Genomic DNA, 21,925 nt, shown 5'->3' on the forward strand with positions numbered 1-21,925 from the left:
CTTATAGGGGCATTAATTTTAAAATGTGAGCCAAAAGGACTACATACTACACTTCTACTAGTCTCATGATATTTAGGATTGAAGAACTGAAAGTGAAAGATTTTAGTGTTTCCAACAGGAATAAACTAATAGAAAAAAAAAAGCCATCAACAAACAGAACCCAAGGAGTGTTAGAGACTACACAGACAACTTTAAGAATCCTTTCAAAGTATACAAACATTTCTGTAGAACATTCTGAACCTAAAATTAGAGGCCCCCAAATTCCGTAGACCAAACAATAAGGAAATACTCCAACAGTGACCTAAGTCCTAAGTCCTCCATGTCTTCTGTTTTGGTAGCTGTGGCAGACTCACCCCAAGTTCGTCATCATCGGAATTGTCAAAGATGTTGTCTAAGTCATGCAGGGAAGGTGCCAGATCTGTCACCTGTGTAAGGCTACTGGAGCCAGCTCTGCCAGCAGCATTATCCTGCCGGACATCTGTGGGAAAGAAGGCAAAAATGCAGAATGAGCAACTTCATCTAGAGAGAAAGAGTGAGGAGAGGGCATGGATCTCAATGAGCAAGACCTGCCTGTGAATTCTTTCCCTACGTTTTCAGTTAAATTTAGAGACAATTATTTCCAAATATGTTTATCAGTTTTGAAAGTAACTGAAAAACAAACTATGAAAACTTAAACATGGGATCAAATTATTGCTATTACAGTAAAAATATAATCTAAATTGAGAAGCATCTCCCTTGCATTTTACTTTAGCAACAATCCAAGTGAGGCAAATAATCATTGTACACACCTGTTTTAGTAGCAGAACTGAAAATAGACATGGCATTTTTCCCATCAGGCACCGGCGTGGAATGACCTGGTGTAGTGACATCCTTGGTACCAAATCCATCCTCTGACTGTATAATAAATTCAGCCAAACAAAACACATGAACACCAACCCAAAGTGTGGAATATGAGGGAGAACACAAAGAATTAGAGGGTAGAATGGAACTTGTTATGAGCACAAGTATGATAAACCATGGTCTATGCAACCAAGGGAAATAAAATATATGTCTTTTTCCCTGAATTTAAACAGAACCCAAAACTCCCATACTTTCCCTCCAATCCTATTGAGTATTCTGAGTCAGTCTGGCTTTTATACCTAACCAGTACTGGTGGCATTTGATTACAGACCTGCCATGGTGTTAAAAGCTGCCTTTAATATAACATTTTAGAGGCTGAACTATGGTTCAAGCTTTCTGGATCTAGATAGATCTCTATAAAGGAATCTCTGAAGCATTCTTCTGAACTGTACAAGCCTCTTGCAATTGTTTTATCTCCCCTATTCTCAAGAATACCTCTTTAAATGGCCCAATATTTTAGAATGTTTGAAAATTTAAGGCTAAAGACAGCAGACACCCCCAGTACTCATTTTTATGACAACGAAACCAGTAAAATTAATACTGACACATCTAGGAGTAGTGTTGATATTAATTCAGATAGATACATAGGTAAAGCGCTTGATACAGTAAACATACTAAGCGCTCAATAAATAGATATTATCAAATTTTTTTCCTTACATTTTGGATATTTTGGAATAATTAAAAAGAAATAAGCAGGGAGCATAGGCCAACAAGAATTAGCATATGAGAGGAAACATGCACTGTACAAGCTATAGCCTGGAAAATATGAGGCTTCATTTATGTTCAGCTGACTTTTAAACAAAGGTGAGCCATGACATAAAAAGGAACAATACATTGTTCAATACAATAGTACCAAGAGCATGAATATGGGGACAGAGCAATCAGGCAAGACTATCTCAAACATTCTGCCTCAGAAGTTTTCCCACACATGTTGTACTGACATAGATCAAAAACCCACACCATGCTGGATGCTCTCTATGCTAAATGGTACCTTATTCTTTTTCAGGGAATCTTTCTCTGTCCCTTGTTTGCATTTCTTGTTTGCTGTAAAGATGTATTTTATGTCACCATCCTCAAAGGTGTATGGATCATTGATTTCTCCCAAACTGTCTCCAGGTTGTTGAGATAGAGGCAATGGGTCAAGGAAGTGGAGTGGCTGCATCTGGGGCTGCTTTTCTTGCCAGATTTTAAACCGTTTGTTAGGTTGTGCTAAAAGTCTAAAAGGGAAAATAAATGGCAATTTAAGCAAGATAAAGTAAAAAAGACTCATTTTTTTTTTAAAGCATTTATAAAGATTTGGAAAACTTAAACTTAGAAAATTTATCTCTATAAAGAAGTTCCTGGGATGCCTGGGTGGCTCAGTGGTTAAGTGTGTCTGCCTTAGGCTCAAGGCGTGATTCAGGATCAAGTACCACACTGGGCTCCCTGCATGGAGCCTGCTTCTCCCTCTGCCTATGTCTCTGCCTCTCTCTCTCTCTCAATGTGTCTCTCATGAATAAACAAAATCTTAAAAAAAAAAAAAAAGTTCTTATAGAGATTATATTAACAAATAAAACTTAGTAGGTCTTTGTGAAGAATATGCTTTTGTTTCTGAGCCCACAGATTCCAGTTAAGAGCACAGACAGACCCTAAGGACAGACTACCTGGGTCCAACCACGTTTAATCTGTGTCATTTCCTAATTGCTTGACCCTCGCTTCTTTCTCAGCTATGAAAATAAGATAGTAATATGGTCACGGTGAAGATTAACTGAGATGGTCTGAATACATTATGAAGAATAATGCATAGTTCAACAGCACTATAAATAGTATTATTATTAGATGCAGGATATATAACTGAATGCATGCAAAGTCCTCCTTAAAAGTGTCGACATACAAAGAAAAGAAAACACTGACCACAACATGGAAAGTATCATAAAGCTCCATTCTTTGACTAACAAACAGCAGGCCAAAAATAAATTAATACCAGTGTCCTAAATGCCACAATGAAACCTTTATATGCCAACATATTTAAATAACAACATGTGTGAAACCTCACGAAGGACAAAAAACATTTGATTTTTTAGTATTTTCCAAATGCAGAGTCTAGGAATGGCAAAGAAAAGCATCTTTCATTTTGGCTCTGAAGGGTCAGCATGGGGAAATGAGGAGGAAAGCCCTGACTCCAAGGGGTCGGTGGGCAATCACATGGGTGGTACCCACAGTTGCCTTACCTTTGCAATGCAGTGCTCTCTGAGTTTACCTCCATTTTGGCATCACATCTGTCACCCTGGAGTTCTGGGGGCCGGAACTCAGCATCATCAATAGGGGGGAGGCGATAACTGTGCCACCACTTGTCTGACGACTCGGGGTTCGAGGGCCTAACCCCACAATATAAGGCTGTCTCGCTGACCTCTGCCATCAAAGGCAGTCTTTGGCCTACGAGGACAGTTCTGTCATCCAGAGTCGACAACTGCTGAAGTTCTAGCCCATTTCCATAGAGGGCTGGGTTCACAGGGACAGAGGGCGGGTCCAAACTCTCCGTTTCCTGACCTCGTGGCTGAGGGCTGAGTGTTGGCGGCAGAGGGGAAATAGGGGAATGAGGTGAATCCATAGGATTCAGATTCATTTGCTTGCTTGTATTTCTGGAAGGCACGGCCATTTGTTTATCATACTTCCTACTGCTAGACACCTCTAAGGAGGAGTCTATCCCTGCCAACCCTAGCTTCTGTCCTGGTGTATCCTGCTCCATACAGAACTCATCAGCCACAGAGGGCCTATGGTGAAATGGTATCAAGGGTCTCTTTTGCAATTTGTCTCCCTTTTCCGGTCTTTCTGTTGTTTTGTGCTTAGACGCAGGAGGTGGTAAAGATGAAGATGATGACGGTCCTGCACTGAACCCTGGTTGAGATATTGCGGGAGGTCGATTGGGTCCTACTGCACAACGTTTTAAAAGTTTATGCCTGAAATGAGAATTAAAACAAGGTCAAGAAACACACACTTGAAATCTAACTGGATCATTATGACAGTACAACATTACTGCATCATTATAACATTACGAAGGAGATGCCTCTGACAAGGTTGTATCTTTTAAGCACACACCAGATGCACTAATACACTGAAATGGACTCTAGGTGTTCATTATTTTGAAAAGGACTAAAGACTGCAACACTGATGGAGAATGGTGAATCGATCACATACAAGTTAAGCAGGTAAGAGATGGACTTAACATTGCTGACCCCTACCAAAAGACTGATTTGAAAAATCCTCAAATCTTTCAAATTTGGTAAGGGCCTCAGCTAATGTATTCACACTGCATCTTAAAACCAAGAATAATGAGATCATTTGCGAAGAAAGAGAAGGGAAAAAAAGCTTCGATTTTTATCTTACAACACTCTACTAACTCAATACAGAAGGGTTTATAACAGCTTGTAGTGTTGCAAATTAGGAATAAAATAATTATGCAATTCTCCCCCAAAGAGTGAAATCAAGAAAATGAGTGTTAATCCTACAAATATTTAACAGAATAAACAGACTAGAAACCTTATATGACATTCTTATGGATAAAAGACATCTTTGTATCTTCTAGACTCACAAAATTAGAAGTAAAAAGATGGTGAGTGAATACTAAAACAACACACGTAGACAAATGCATCTGTACTAAGCAGGGTAGCAAGTCTGCTCATATTTTAACACACTTCTTGGCAAGCACAGGTGTGAGATATTGCTCAGGAAAGGCCTACCAGATGATGCCTACATTTAATCTGTGCAACAAAGTTATACAGCAGGTCAGCCAGTTCCTCCCAATATATAAATCCACCAAGGGAAAATGTGAGCTCTCCTGCCGGTGCAGCAGTAACTCTCTGAGGCCACTAGGGTGGCATTAAATTACTGCTGTATCGCACTCAATGGTGCCCTGGTGGGCAGTAAAACGGATTTGTGTGGCATAATGGGATGGTTTAGTGGGACAGCAGGATGGCCACTCTGCCCTATAAGGCCATGAAATAGTGTGCAGAGTGGACCATTCCATAATGGGCTTGGTAATCCTGCAGTAGATAATCTGAGAAGACTTCTGCTAAAATCTTTGCTACTCTTAAAAAAATCTGACTTTGAAGAAGGTTGTTTAAGCAGCACAATGCTATTGTCAATAAGGTAAAAATTGTGCTTTAAACCTCCAAGGCACAGTACCACAGTAAGAGTTGAATGTCTTACTGGAAAATATCTACTCATATCTTGTCTTTACATAAAACTTTTTCATTTGGATTTTCTCAAAGCATTTACCCACACCAATCCTTCAATAGATATTTTATGGTAGCCTCTTCAAAGTAAGGACTTTTTGCAAACCAGACAATCTTATAAAGTCATTTTTTTCAATTGTATTTAATGACTCAGCTATATTGCAAATGGTTATAATTAGGGATACACCAGTGAGTAACAGACTATCACCGCACATCTCTGTACATGTAAGAGGCTTCAGTGAAGCAGGTAGCAGGAAATCAGGCTCAAAAGGCTAACTATATGGGTAGCCCTGTGATGGGAAGGAACCAGAAGCAGGGTCAACTAGTGTAGAAACACACACTGGGGACTCCAGGGTGGCTCACTGGCTAAGCATCTGCCTTTGGCTCAGGACATGATCCTGGAGAGTCCAAGAATCGATTCCCGCATCGGGCTTCTTCAAGGATCCTGCTTCTCCCTCTGCCTATGTCTCTGCCTCTCTCATGAATACATAAATAAAATCTTTAAAAAAAAAGAAAGAAAGAAAGAAAGAAAGAAAGAAAGAAAGAAAGAAAGAAAGAAAGAAAGAAAGAAAGAAAGAAAGAAAGAAAGAAAGAAAGAAAAGAAAGAAAAGAAAAGAAAAGAAAAGAAAAGAAAAGAAAAGAAAAGAAAAGAAAAGAAAAGAAAAGAAAAGAAACGAAACAAACACACAGTGGCTAAAAGAATGAGGCAAATAGATTATCATAGATATTTCAAAGAAATTCAATGTGAAATGCAAAAATAAAAAATTATCTACATAAAATTAAGAAAAAAATATATATGGTAGTTTCTACGCTGAAAAGGGAAAACTGATAAAAATGACAACAGGATACTTGACTTGTGAGAAAACACACATCAATATTAAGGGTTTTTCTAAAAAGCACCCCCCAAAATTTAGGACCAGAGTATATATATGAGAAGTCAGGTCTAGAGATAAATATTTGGAAGTTGATGGAATGAAATGCATAACTACAAAAAAACCTGAGGTATAAGAACCTGGTGAGGCAACAGAGGAATGAGTCCAGAGGACAAAAGAAAAAGTATTACTTATATGTCAGGTAAAAATAATTGAAGGCAGCAAATAAAAATGTCATAGAAATCAGCAAAAAGAATAATTAACAGGTGAAAAAAAATTAGATTAAGTAAAAAAGGAGCAAAAATAAGATGAGTGCACAAGCAGAGATAAATACATTGACATTTTCCTCCTAGGTATTTTGTAAAGGTGGCCCATAACTTGGCTGTGAGCTGTTTAGAAATCAATGTTAATAAGAAAAGGCTTTTTGTCATAAAATTTACAATGGCCTAGAAACAGAAGTAAAACAGGTACTCAGCTGGTTTACCACACCCATCCTGAAACTAGAGACAGATTCTCACATGCTCAGAGAGGATACTTAATGAATAAATAACTTCTTCAAAAACATCCTCCTTAAAAAATCAATAGTGCATTTCATTAGGCTGGTACAACATCTCTCTCTCAAAAAAAAAAAAAAAAAAAAAAGCTGACTACAAAGGCAGAGCTTGATAAAAAATAATCAACATTAGGGAGGAGGGGAAGATGGTGTCAAAACTACTGAAGGAGTGTGTGTGTGTGTGTGTGTGTGTGTGTGTGTGTGTGTGTATGCACGCATGCATGCAGGTACACACACAGTTTGCATATATTCTCAGGGGTCATTTGACTATCTCCCTACCCTAAAACCAACTTATTTATGCCACATTAAGAACCCCTATCTAAACTAGGGAAATGAATGGGCATTTTCTGAATATACTTTATATTAACAGAACTTTTTCTAAGTGTTGAGCAGTATCAAATGTGAAAATACATACTTTGGAAGTGAAGCTACTCTAAGTTGCTCCTTAAGTAAATACTCACCATTATATGTTCAATAGTCAACTGAGTTAGGGGTAAGGCCCATGGATACTTACGAAATCTAAGAATCCTGGAGGCAACTAGTTGGCTCAGTTAGGTTAAGCATCCAACTGATTTCAGCTCAGGTCATGATATGAGGGTCGTGAGATGGAACCCCACGTAAGCCTCCGTGCTCAGCGTGGAATTTGCTTAAGATTCTCTGTCTCCCTCTCCCTCTGCTCCTACCCCTGGCTGTGCCCACTCCACACTCTCTCATGCACATGAAAAAAAATAATAAAATCTTTAAAAAAATAGAAAAAGAAAGAAATCTAAGAATCCTAATGAAAGCTCATGGCAAGATGACTCTTCACTACAAGGAGTGATAAGTCAAGGTAATATCCAGGAAAGCAAAAATTTTCTACAAAAATCAATTTAGGGTTCAAGTATCTAAATGGATGAACAACCATTTTAGCTTTTGCCAGATGTTACCAAATACCTACCTCAAGCATCAAAACACACCAGCATCAACAACAAAAATTCTCTATGGAAGGTCTATTTAATTCAAATTCTATTAACTCTGGCCTACTTGTTTAATATTTATCTCTACTTTAAAATTAAGAATATTTAAATAAACTCATTTAAAGGGGAGCATAGCTACTGTGAAGAAATTTGTGGGAGCAATTAGATAACAGGGTCAGTTGTCTGATAATGCTCTTCCTGAGTCCTAACAATAAAACTACTATCTATATTTAAGAAAAGATCTATCTCTTCCTTCTATACTAGAGGAGGAAGAAGACTGAACCCAAACAAAACAAAACAAAATAAAATGATGAGGAAGAAGTGATCTGAAGTCCAGGAGATAGCCCACAAAAGTTGCTACCATTCTATCCGACTCCTGTTGTGCTTTTTCTACTACCTACCTAGAGCAAGAACAGCTGACTCTTTGGGTTGGATCCACAAAATCCCAAGTAGCAGGATTATTAGCAGGCTCTTCTTCAAGAGTTGGAGTTGACATTTGGCTCCTCCTAAAAAAAGGTTAAAAATGTGACTTGTGTAAACATGAGATAATATTCATACCTCCATGGTAGATGGGGGGGGGGGGGGGAGGGTTAAAAGACCTGAATACATTTCACATAGTAATGTTATCTAGCTGACAGATAACTCAGAGCAACCCAAGGGCAGGAAAAAGAACCAAACTTGTTCTATGCACTAGAAGAAGCAAGATTCAAAATATTTCTATTTAAGTTTAATGTACATTTTAACATGGGTGATAGAGCAATTAAAACACTATCTGGTACTATTGATTGTTGCTTTTAAAAGTCACCTAAACTTTGCAGAAATAACCTAAACCTTTAAAATTTTCTTTTCACAGCATCTGTGAATTATATGCCCTGAGACACTGTGCCATTCTTAAAACTCCTATATTTACTACTGTCTAAGCATAGAACAGCACTCTATGCTTGTAATGTGAACTAAAGACAAGAAAAAAAATTATCTCCTACTTGTCACTAGTAATTGGTAGCAAAAAGCAGATGTCCATTATTACATACTGACAAAAACACTGGGCAGTATTTCTGTATTGCTAATTTTGCTACAGCTGATACTGCAAAGTGCTCCAATGATGGCTCTAGAGGGACTTCTCTTGCTCTCCACCCTCCCTTGCCTTTCTGGGTGTCCCACTACCCTGTTCTGTGCTGATACACAAGCGGCTGTTAGAGCTGGTGGAGGTTATTGGTGACAAATATCAAAGACAGTAAATGAAAGGAAAAGAAAAAGAAAATGTTAACTTGGAAATTATCTAAGCATTGTAGACAGAGGTGAAAACATCTGTACCAATTATTCTAGAGCAAAGGATAATTTTTAAGTGACTAGAGATACCTTTTTAATTCTAGCACATGACATACAATCTCCCACTGCAATTATTTTAGATTTTATGTACTATATCTTCTTCAGCAGCCTACTCTAGAACCAATTCACTGAGAAACAAATGAATTTCCTAAAAGTTAGATCCACATGACAGGTTTTTTATCTGTCTGTAAAACTCGAAGTCGTAGTCACTGAAGTGGACTTCTTAGCAGTTATTGGCAAGGGTGTCCATACTTATTCTGTTATAGAGATTGAAACTCCTTTGTTTACTTTCCTCAGTCCAGAAAGGGGACATCTCAGTTATATCAAAAAAGATTGAAAATATGATGATAAATAAGTTTACATAAATCTTGGTGAGCAGGATAGTATTTATTGACTAATATCTGTTATCATTCATGTAATTAAAATCATCAGCACCACCAGTCTCTTCTTAGAATCAATTCTTCCTCTTTTCCAAAAATATGTTAAGGAAGGCAGGGAGGGAGAGCAAGAGGAGAGGTAGAGGGGAAAGGAAGGAAGCAAAGCCAAGTAAGGGAAGAAAAGAATATGGCTTCCCCAAATCAAACAACAGAAGCACAGCAGCTGGTAAATACCCCTCTGCCTCAGTTCAGTTCAGAACTGTATTGTCATTTAAAACAGAAGGCCCATGTCACAGAATATGTAACAAAGAAGGTCATTTCCCTTTGTAAATGGAAAACATTCATAAATTCATTAATTGGTATATGAAGGAAAAACCAAACCCACTGACTACTGTCCTAAGCCATCTGTGCTAAAAAATGTCAGATGAATACTGTGCCAATCTTGAGATAATCAGGTAAGGTATTTCAAAATTTCCTAGATAATTGAGTCAAGTAAAGTAAACATCTTTAACATCCTTGGGTTGAATTTTGCATTATTATATTAAGAAAAAAGATGAACTACCAATCCAATGACCCCTCAGGTTTGGTCACACAATGGTACAATGTAATCAACACTCCTCATGTAGTGATCAAAGACATGGTGTTATTAAACCACGATCTAAACCAGACATAATGCAAAAGTCATACTTGGACTGGGCTCTGTTGAGGATGCATTCCTTCCAGACTCGATGGACCATATGATTGTGGAGTTTTGGAGGAATTTTCCCCGATCTCTTTGGACTGTGCATAGTTATCATCCCCCCGTCTTGGGAGCCTAGGTGACTGACCGCACTCTGCGTACCTCCACTCTCCCCTGAAAAAGAAAGGCAATTTGGGAATGTGAAAATTATCTGAAAAGATCTCCTAGTACACAGACTGCAAGCTTATTTAACAGAAATGTTTTGATTGTTGAAACTCATATTATTCATGTAGCTCTGCCCCTACCTGCTGGCAACAACACTATCTGAAGCTATGAGCATAAATTGTGTGTACTGGCACTTTGTATGGTTCTTTGTGTTCTCCCTAAAATAGTTAATCACATCAACACTCACACACTCATACAACCCAAGGGCATACCCAGAGGCATTCCGACTCTACTGGAGACAACTTACTTGTAAAGGCTCATACATCATAGTATTAAAGATATAAACATGAATAGATTGATTTAAATTTTTAAATCCACGGTGCAGTAAGGTTTCAAGGCCGAACAAAACAGCAGAGGGAGCTTTATGCTCATTTAGCTAAAAAGCTGTGCAACAACTGCACATAGTGCCCAGGTAGGAAAAAGGACTTAATAGCACAAAGCTTTTAACAAGGTCAAATTTCAAATTTGTATGTGGAACTGTTTGTCCTTATACCTGACACTATTTATGAAAGCTCAGTGTTAAAACACTGAAAGAGGTTGTCTCGACATTCTGTATCAAAGGATCATTCACTGGTTTCTCTCTAATATAACTCCACTTAGCTTTTCCAACTAGTTGGTAAATAATCCATTTCTTTCTTTTAGGATCACTATAGTTACTGGTAATACTGTTTTTTGGTTATTAGTATTTTACTACTTCTATCTCATACAAGACAAATATTGAAGTCAATTTCCAGTATTAAATTCTGATGCAATTACTTTCATCTATGTGACTTCATCAATATACCGTGGTTTTATTCTCAACAAAACTCATACAAAACATCTTGACTGAAATAATCAATTTTAAGCCCTCTGGAAATCTCCACCCTTATCTGAAAAATAAACAAACAACCTTATCCCACAATTTAATAGTCCTGATATCACTGGAATACAACCACTGTATGAGCTGAATGGTTAGGCTTAGCTCTATTAAAAAAAAAACAACAAAAAAACATTATCAAAATGCTTACATTCTAAGGAACTGAAGTGTGCTTGTTTCCTATAAAAAGTATTATTTTATTACAAATTAGATAAAGAAGACAGAAAATTTGGTCTTTCATTGCTATCTTTCATCTTAGAAGTTCCCTGACTTGGTTTGTGGTACAAAATAATTCATTTCAATTTTACAATGGATTTTCAAATGCTTATTATAAATCTAGGATAAGTGGAGAAATAAACAGAAGTAGAACACATAGCCCTCTGCTCCCAAACATCTTACAATTTAGCCAAAGAGATCCTAAGTCCATGGTACCATATGGGATCAATTTATGACCAAAAAATGAGAGGGGTGGGGAAAATAAGGCATAGTCTTTTCTGAATAAAGTTGGGTTAATGCCTTTCAGTAGCTTTTAATGACTTAACTAAAATGTGGGTGATACCTCATGGGGAATCAGACAAGACCTATACTCCATTGCTATCAAATATGTATTGAATATTGTTACTCAAAATTATCTCCATAAACTGAAGATGCAAGCTGAGGTACCTAACCACATGAGGGATAAATGATTTCACCAAAACCAGTTAGGCCTCCTAGATCCCCTGCTAAACTAGGAGATTCTTGGCCACTTTAGGGGAAAGGGGAACCCATTATGTCCTATATCTAGGAAAACATGGCAATGGCTCAATGTTAGTCAACTGCAGAAAGACAAGGCTGACCAGGATTCTCTCTGATTGAGCATTAAGAGTCCTAACATAGAACTCATTGTATCATGATATGAAAATTTAGACAAAATCATTTTACAACAAAGATTCCATTTGATTTTATTTAGTTTTTAGAGACTGAAGAGGCATCAGGGGATTTATTTACCTAGGGCTTAGCACAATGACATACACAGAATAGTCACAGGGGAAGTAATTTGAAACTCTATAGTTAGGAAGTCCACGCTGAAAACCACTGTAAACAAAACCTGGTGTTTTTGAATTGTGAAATTTAAAATTCAGAACTGCTTAGACACCAGGACATCATGCATACAGCAGGCTTTCAATTTTAAGTTGAATACAAATATCTCTAAGTACCAGGCTAAACAGATAAACAAAAACTGATAACTTATGTAGTGCAATTGTTTAAAATCCAAACTTTAATATGAAATGTGATCAAAACTTCTCAAAATATTGCTATAGTCTCTGTATCAGTATATCTTTATGATGATTATTTAAAAGACTGTTTTTTCTTTCTCCTTTTTTTTTTTTTTTGTTTTCGTTTTATTAAAAACTGAGCAAATCCTTTCACAGGGGATCATCCAAATTCTCTGCTCCACCATATTAGAGCTGGATGTCTCTTTTTTTCACCCATCTTAGCAACTGCATGGTCCTAAAGACGGAGGCTGCCTGCTGCCCATTTCTATGCCTTCCACTCAGTCTCTGAGTAAGTCCTTCTAGATAACACGATCGTGTGCTGAAGCTGGAGTTTTGAGTACTGCTTTAAATGCTTACGCCACCATTTGTATACTGCTTCCTGCCTACAGAGTGCTGTTAAGTACTTCACCTAGTATGTGTAACAGCTCTGTCAGGTACATAGTATTTAAGAGAAGGAAATGGAGGCTCAGGCCAAGTATGAGAATTTAATAAGGCCAACTCACCTAGTAAAAGCTATATAGCCAGATTTCTAAATTAGGTGCTCTCAATCACAATGTCTATTTCTTGTCCCCAATATACTGCTTAACCATGAACATTTATTGAATACCCTCCATATGCCAAGCACCATGCTAGAAGCTCTAAAATACTGTCTTCTCTAATCTCATGAAAATAGCCACGTGATTGTGTATCATGCTGGGTAGTCTGTTTTCAGTTCAGCAGCCAAGACTTGATTTACTCTGATGGTTTTGCCAAAATGGCCTACATTAAAAAGCCTATAAATAATCTCACTTCAGCTCATCTGATGAATATCCTTTCCTTAGTGACTAGATTTCCAATTAAAATGAAGTCAACTACAACAAGTTAATACAGAAAATATACTACTCCAAAGAAGTCAAAATGCTCCCAATTTAAACAATTTCTGAGTGTTTTCATGAAGGAAATTTTTTAAAGTTTCATGTATAATTAATACTTTATAGCATTAATGTAGGCAGGTTACTGACAGAACAGCAATTTACTGAGAGCTTCTGGATGCCAGTCTGCCTCTATAATATAACAAGGAAAGAATTATCTCAAAGTTATCCCTGGCTGGCAATGGTCAATTAGGCAAATACTTAAGCCATTCTCTGATTTAGTGGTTTCCATTTGTTTAAGTAAAGAAAAAGCAGCCTATACCTTGTCCTGATTGTGTGTGCACATGCGCACATGTGTGTAAAGGAAGAGCTGTATGTATAGAACTTAAGAGAAACAACTACACTGTCTAACTGGAGTACAGTCTAATATGGCACAATTACAATTCCAAAGCATATCAATTGTTTGTTGAAAATTTTCCTTCTCTATTCTGCAAAATGTCACTCTACCTCCACCTCTTCCATAAGGCATTTTTCACTGTGTTTGCTCATCTGTTCCATGGCAAGGGAGCTGCGTGGTTTTCTGTGATCTCCCCGACCAAGATATTCCTGGACCGTACTCACCTATCACAGCCTGTTCTGGAGACGTGGGAGGGGTAAGAGGCATCCCACAGTTACTTGGGTCCTTCCCACTACCAAGTCCCTGCTGCCCCACTGTAATATGGCCTCCAGCACCAGCAACACTCTGAGGAACGGGGATGTCATTCTGAGAGATCAAAACAAATGCTGAAGGATAAACCAACCGAACACCACCTGTAAGGAAAGAGAGCAAGGACAGAACCAGGCCTGAGAAAAAGTTCACACCAGGGTGCCAACTTTATTATTCTAGTGGTCAGAGTCAAAGCTATCATATGATGAAAATGAGGTGCTCATTAGGTACTGCCAAAAGTGACTAGCTCCATTCCTTCCTAAGTTAATAGCTGTTTAAACATGTGCTCCAACATTATGATAATAGCGTTTGGAATACAGGGACCACTGGTGCTTCAGGCAAGAAAACTACTCAGCATATACCACTGTGTCAAGAGAATAAAAAAAAGATGGGAAAATTATGGAGATTATTTTTGATGAATCTCAATGATTATCTTTTTAAATTAAGAAAGATGAAAAAGATAGAATAAAGTTCTTCAGGCAAAATATTTTCTCTTACCAACAATTACTTCAACTGCCACAGGGAAATCATCATCATATCCCAACTCCTCTTCTTCTTTCAATTCTTCTTTCTTTTTCAGCACCATTGGGTAGAAATACTGCCATTCCTCAATCAACTTACGGGTGGCTGGGTCTGACATCTTGTATGCTTGGCCTGTGAGCGTGCCATTTAAGCCATAAGGACTTACCAGTACTAAGGCAGGGAGGAGAAACGTATGTTACAGATCAGAATAATCACTCCTGCTTAAGCATAATGTTACATACATGGTCATTTGGGCTCAAGCCCAGCCTCACTTCCTGGATATCGCTTTCTATTTCCTGACCCCTTATAAAGTCTAATTTTTTTTAATAGTTCCTCATTTTAGTACCTCTTATCTATATGCCTCTCAACACACATCAATTTTTCAAGGAAATCAAATGGATGAGGTAAAAAAAAATTATCAGACAGCTGTATCAACACACAATATATAAACTATCTATATATGAAAACATCTACAAAACCTGTTTGATATGAGCTTATACAATGCAAACACTGAATCTTTTATAACAAAAGAAAACCATTCAATACATATACCCCAAAACCTGTCTAGTACTTGAACACTCCAGGATTTGAGACTTCCTAAATATCTGTTGTAATTTTTAAAACAATATATAAATAAAACTTATAATAACAAAAAGGCCTTGATGTATGAAGTGTGAAACATAATGCTTACTTAGTTATAATTTCAGTTACGAATTGTTTGAAGTCCACTGATGAAACAACTTTAAATAAAACTTATTATACTCAAAGTAAAGGACTCAAAGTCTATCTTTCTCTTTCAGTGTTTGACTCGATGTTATTTTCACTAGGCTAGCCACAAAAATGTAGTTAACATGATGCTGCACATAACCCAGCCAGTTCATATCCGTGGGGTAAGGCTAACCTTCCAAACAACACTTTTCCAGAGATAAACTTTTTCTTAATCCTATTTTTTTTAAAGATTTTATTTATTTATTCATTCATGAGAGACACAGAGAGAGAGAGAGGCAGAGACACAGGCAGGGGGAGAAGCAGGCTCCATGCAGGGAGCCTGATGTAGGACTTGATCCCGGGACTCCAGGATCACACCCTGAGCCAAAGGCAAACGCTCAACCACTGAGCCACCCAGGCATCCCTTCTGAATCCTAATTTCTAAAAAAAAAATCTCAGCATAGTCATTAAATGAGACGTTCTTTTTTTGGATGGCTCTGTTTTTTATAATGGGTGGATGACATATTACTTCATTCCAGACAGTGATAACTATAGACATCACATATTTCTTAGTGCCTTTCTGCTGTTTCTCAATGATCCAACAGAATAAAATACTGATTCCAACCAACACAACCACTGTTGGTTGGAATGGAACACATTAATACTGTGTTCTAGAAGTATTAATACTTCTAGAAAATTTCTACACCAATATAGTTAATTATGTTCACTATAATTATCTATAGGCCAACACTGCCCTAAGAATATCTCTTCTCCAGACCAATCCTAGGAAATAAGCAGGATAACATCTCATAAAAGTCTTCTATGATTCGAGACATTAGCAACAAAGCAGTAAGACTTAAAATTAATTGGTCTATGGAGACCTGGTATTGCTAATATTATCTTTCCCAACTTAGGTAAGTTGCCTTCCCTCGTGACTAGGAATTCCTTCTGTTCTTATCATAAATGCTTCCTTTTATTTTCAGTAATAAAGTCTAGAATGAAGTTAGATGATCCTCAGCATCTTCATAGTCAACAAAACACAGTATTTAAATAATTCTGGTAATTCACAATATCCACATACTGTACAACTCCTAAGTGCACAGCTTGGGAATTGGGTTTTGAATTTTACAGTAGTTCACACAGCAAACACTCAAAATTACAGAATGATAATGTGCATAGTTTAAAATGTATTACAAAGAGAGGTGGTTAAAAAAAAGGTAATAATTAGGACACAGTTAAATGAGGATTCAGTATTCTTTTTTACCTTTAAAAAAAATGGCTTAAGTATCTTTAGGGCAAGGAACAGATGTTTTCATTAAATTAAATCAGAATCATTTGTAGGAAATCAAAAAGCAATCATAAATAATATGGAGGCTAACCACTCAATGACAAACTGTTATGTCAATAAAAATACTTAGTTAAATCTGTTAAAGTATCAATGTTTTTAAAAAATTATGTTGTGTGATATATACTAGGACCATTTCAACCAGACATCTCTAGTAATAAATTAAATTGAACTAAAAATGATTTTTTCCAGATGATTCAATCTAATATTATTACAGTTAAATATTATAAAATTTAAAAAGCTATTTATAGACAACTCTGAATTCCAAAAACAAAACCAAAGATTTAGAATTCATGGTTTAAAAAAAGGGATATGGTGTTATTTTGGCAATATCTAGGCGATTAGCTGAAAATTAATGAAAATTTACACATTAAGTTAAATTACAACCAAATACCTACAATCAGTATAGTCTCAAAAGAAATAATAACGATATTAACAATACTAAAGAAACTACAATTCTAGAAATAGGATTCTGGTTGAAATTTCAAAAACAGTAATTTTCTGTTAAGTCACTGTATGCCTGAAACCATGGAACAAACAAAACAATGAAAACTTCTAATTTTTAAGGTTTGTCAATTACTCATTGGATTATATTTTTCAAATACTTATAGCTCTTCTTTTGCTCTGAAGGCAATTGTCTACAGTTTATTCCTTAGTATAATTTCACCTAAGACCATGTTGTACACGTGATAAGCTCTAAGCTTTCAGCAAAATACTGGCAAGCTTTCTTTGTGAAATGCTAGTCTTCCCTTGCTTCCTCAGAAGTTGACCCTTATGCTTAGCATTAATTATCTTAAATTATCTTATTAAATTAGCTTAAAGTTAAGCATAGGCTTAGCTTTAAAATGCCAGTTTAAGATAATATCTCATTCTGCAAACCTTACTGGGCAAGGTGGCTATCCACTTGGTGGGAGAGAGGTAGATGGCAGGGACATCACCGTTTACTTACCTTGAAATGGTGCAGGTGAAGACTGAGCCATGTGTATATGCTCCTCATTGATCAAATAAATTGGCTGGTGTTGGGCAATCTCCACACTTGTACATACATTACTTTCCCCATGAAGAAAGAATGTGAATGCACAGGACAAATGCTCACTAAAAAAGAAACAATGAGAAACTCAACTCTATATTTTGATAGGAAATGAGTGCTAGGTACAGGAATTACAAATGGGATACACTTTTACTTTATCAATCACCCAGCAAAGCTTGTCTCTGATGAATTAATAGCATAAACTTCCAGTTGATTTGAACAAATAATGTAACAATAACTTGCTGACCAACTAAATTAAAGATACTAGATAGTTATGCTGCACTGTGAAAACTGGAAAGCTATTGTGCAGACTGCCTCCTGTTTCATTTGCATAAAGTCTCCTATGCTGACTATAAAGTCCTAAGGACAGAAAAAGAATCATAACATTTTTCTACCTTCTCATGCACTAGTATCTGAAATGGCTTTTAATGGATTCTGAGGACAAAGATTAAATAGTTTTGCTTGTGTTTGGCTTGACATAACAATAAAATCAAATTTACAAGCTTACAACACTGACATGGTTAAAATTGTTCATCTAAAAATAGCGATTAAAGATACAGTTGTACACAAGTCGCCAATGTATAACTGCTAAGGTAATACAAGTCTCTAAATGGGCTGGTGATGTTATATTTAATTTTTACAATTTAATTCTGATCACAAAATTTTATTAAAGCATTCCACTTCTCCATTTTCCACACAATTAGCTAAAAATTGATAAAAAATGAAGTGTCTTGGAGAAAAATAATTTCAAAATTACTACAGAAGCACATTCTTTCAAAGTTGTTAACTTTGGCCCTAAGCCAGTGATAATATCTCCATTTCTCAAGACAGCTCATAAGAATACTTGCCTGATGAACCAAAATCACTGTAGGTCAGGCAACTATCATTTAAAAAATCATCTCCAAGATGTGATTCTTCTCAAAATTTCTCTAAAATATTATAAATTACATTTTGAATACTACTAAAAACATTAAAGTTTGTTTAGGTATAAAATTATAATGCTTTAAGGAAAAAGTGAACTAAAAGTTAAAACTTTCACTTTATCACACAGGGAAGCATCTATATTCTTCCTTGACAAGTATGTTAAGATAACTTGAGAAAATGGTGTGTTTTACTGGAATGTTAAGTTTCAACAATAGGAAATACCTAGTCTTGATATTTAGCACAACAGAGTAAACTTAAGATAGTAACTAAAATTTTATAAGAATTTTGAAAAATTTGGGATCCCTGGGTGGCGCAGCGGTTTGGCGCCTGCCTTTGGCCCAGGGCGCGTTCCTGGAGACCCGGGATCGAATCCCACGTCGGGCTCCCGGTGCATGGAGCCTGCTTCTCCCTCTGCCTGTGTCTCTGCCAGTCTCTCTCTCTCTCTCGTGACTATCATAAATAAATAAAAATTAAAAAAAAAAAAAAAGAATTTTGAAAAATTTAAACACCCCCTTGACACCAAACTTCTAAGTTTACAAGGAGGAAATGACTTATAGCAATTTAAATGTATACTGGTATAAGATACCATTAACTGTAAAAATGCATAATCCTTTAATTTATGAAAATGATATTAGAAACATAGCTTCAACACACATCATAAGAGAATCAAAATATAGGTTTACTGACTACAGATTGGTTAATTTTCCATCTATAAACTTCAGTGGAGGCGTTTGAGCTGACTTATCCCTTTCACACCTACTGTCCTGTGTGGTCAATAGCATATTTATAAGAAAACTGGTTAGAGTTACAGGTATTGAAGGTAACACAGAGTATGTTCTCTATTCCACTGATTTCCAACTATGCATGAAAAGAAATGCAACCAACATTTACCTACCAATTAGTAAATGTAAAGAAGGTGCAAGAAGCCTAAAATGACAACAAATAAAACATCATCCTTGCCCTGAAGGGGCATATGTATAAGCTAACAAAAGACAGATATGAATGTACATCAAATAAAGCCAGACACTAATACAGAAATAGAAATAAAATAGCATAGGAAGGCTAAGATGTACGGATTTTTCCAATTTGGAAGATCCAAGTGCTTCAAGAAAGCAAGAACAAATGAAAATGGGATTTCAGTGGCAGAGAGAAAAGAAAAAGTAAGAGAGAGGCATGACACAAGGATTAGATGTTGTTAAGAACAGCAGGCAGTTTGGAAATTCCAAAGAGGGAAAGAGGTAATATGATGAGAAAGGAGTTTCAAAAAGAAGTCAGAGGTCACACCTTGAGACAACTGCTAAGTTACTTCACCCTTCTAATCAGTTTCCTCATTCATATGTAAAATGAGCTGTGAGCACAAGTTGCTGGGCTCTCACAGGTTCTGATTCAGGAGGTCCAGCATGGGCCCCAAGAATATGCATTTGTACAAAGTTCCCATGTGCTGCTGCAACTACTCCCAGCCCAAGGACCACGACTTTGGGAACCACTAAGCTTGATGGTTCCTATATCCCTTTCCAACTATACAGTTTTGTTTTTTCTGTGGTTATATGACACAGGAAGGCAGGGATGACGACAGTGACATTAGAAAGTAGAATTCCCCTTTAACCTAGCAATACCACTTCTAAGACTTTATCCCATAGATATAACTATTGTATAGTTATTGACTACAGCATTGCTTGTAACAGTTAAATACTGAAAACAGCCAAAATGTCCATCAGTAAAGAACTGGTTAACTAAACAATGATCTATGATTCATTCCTACAAAGTAATACTGTGCAACTAGCTAAAAGAAAATGATCACACTGACAGGTGAAATCCTCCAACAAAAAGTCATAAATATGAGGGGAAAAACAAGGTACAAAAACAGTGTTAATAATACACTCCCAGGATCCCTGGGTGGCGCAGCGGTTTGGCACCTGCCTTTGGCCCAGGGCGCGATCCTGGGGACCCGGGATCGAGTCCCACGTCGGGCTCCCGGTGCATGGAGCCTGCTTCTCCCTCTGCCTGTGTCTCTGCGCCTCTCTCTCTCTCTCTCTGTGACTATCATAAATAAATAAAACTTTAAAAAAAAATTAATACACTCCCATATGTATAAAAATCAGAGGGGGAGGGATCCCTGGGTGGCGCAGCAGTATAGCGCCTGCCTTTGGCCCAGGGCGCGATCCTGGAGACCTGGGATCGAATCCCACGTCGGGCTCCTGGTGCATGGAGCCTGCTTCTCCTGCCTGTGTCTCTGCCTCTCTCTCTCTCTCTCTCTCTCTCTCTCTCTGTGACTACCATAAATTAAAAAAAAAAAAAAATTGGAGGGGGGAAATACATGCACACACAAGTTGCTTACACTGGCATAAAATTTCTATGGAAGGATACACTTTAAAAACCTAATAATCCTATTTGCCTTTGGGGAATGACACGGCATGACTGGGGGAGAAAGATAATTCACAATTCATGTTCTTTTATGCTTTTGAATGTGGGTCCATATGTCACACAGAGAGTAATGGAGGCAAGATCTAAAGGAAGCCCCTGCCTCCAATCCTTGTGCAGTGTGCTTGCTGGCCCAACTAGAAGCGTGCACTAGAGGAATCCATGGTGTTTCATCTTGTCATATTTGGCTCTTAGTTGAAGCCTGCTGAGATCATCTTTAATTCTGATTCTGTTATCCAATGTACTGGCTATTTGATCAGCAACCTGTCAATATCTTTACCCATGTCATTGCTAAAAATGGTGGAAAAAACTGAGAAAAGAATCCTATGTCATCTCATCAGATAACTCCCAAATTACAAATTCACTAGTGTACTGCCACCCATTCACTATTTCTTGTCTACAAAGGATAATCTGAAAGATTATGTCAAATCCTTGATAAAATGCAGATATATAACTGTCTTATTTCTCTGATCTAGACACCTGTCTAAAAATTCAGGTAGTCTGATACAAAAGCCAAACCTCCTCATTTTACAGATAAACAGGGCTAAAAAAAAGTCTGGCCTGCCAATGCCATTCTTAGAAGAACAACTGGAATTTGACTTGAAATTTAATGTTCTTTGTTCTAGCTAGGTTGCCTGTAAATGGGGATATTAATTTATATCCCTACCAACCTTTCTATAGGTAAAAGATCAGATAATGTGAATGAACACTGAAAATATGGGACTTTACAAAACAATTACAGATACATTATGTTAGTGCTATTACAGAGTTAGTAGGTAAAACTTATTACAAACTCCATACCTGTTCTTGCTTCTTCTCATCTATCACCTACTTTTACCTAAATCATTACTCACTCAATTTCATCTTTTTCATACACTCTCATCAGTGAAAATTGAAAAGGGCCTTAGAGATGATAAAGCTAAACGCCTTTCTAATTCAGGGAGAAGACTGTGCTTAAAGTCACACTAGCTCAGAGTACAGCTGGATGAGTTCATTCCCCCCTTTTTAATGTGGTGTTCATAGTACATTCATGACATTCTACCTTCAATCACTGCTACACTCATCCCAATAGAATGCACTCACTCATCAGTGTGATCACACACTATGTAATCTACATCCATCCCTGCATCATTTATACTAACCCCCTAATGCTATGGACCACAAGGTACTATCAAATGAACATAGGGAACCAGACACACTG

At 37.1% G+C, this 21,925-nt stretch overlaps 1 protein-coding gene across 6 annotated transcripts in view; it reads right to left on the bottom strand.

The window, feature by feature from the left end:
• MED13L (mediator complex subunit 13L) overlaps positions 1-21,925 on the bottom strand; it is a 295,303-nt gene that overhangs the window by 44,150 nt on the left and 229,228 nt on the right. For all 6 annotated transcript variants that reach the window (XR_005379205.1, XM_038575206.1, XM_038575205.1 and 3 more), the window contains 9 exons: positions 17,299-17,444; positions 14,273-14,467; positions 13,690-13,878; positions 9,889-10,054; positions 7,897-8,001; positions 3,111-3,839; positions 1,892-2,117; positions 789-894; positions 354-478 (listed from right to left, as the gene is read on the bottom strand). Coding sequence is in view for 5 of the 6 variants with exons in the window: in XM_038575206.1 (XP_038431134.1) it covers positions 354-478; positions 789-894; positions 1,892-2,117; positions 3,111-3,839; positions 7,897-8,001; positions 9,889-10,054; positions 13,690-13,878; positions 14,273-14,467; positions 17,299-17,444 (1,987 nt within the window). In the remaining variant the exon portion in view is untranslated. The remainder of the gene's footprint in view (positions 1-353; positions 479-788; positions 895-1,891; positions 2,118-3,110; positions 3,840-7,896; positions 8,002-9,888; positions 10,055-13,689; positions 13,879-14,272; positions 14,468-17,298; positions 17,445-21,925) is intronic.

Source organism: Canis lupus, chromosome 26 (genome assembly GCF_011100685.1).
Source record: "Canis lupus familiaris isolate Mischka breed German Shepherd chromosome 26, alternate assembly UU_Cfam_GSD_1.0, whole genome shotgun sequence".
NCBI lineage: Eukaryota > Metazoa > Chordata > Mammalia > Carnivora > Canidae > Canis > Canis lupus.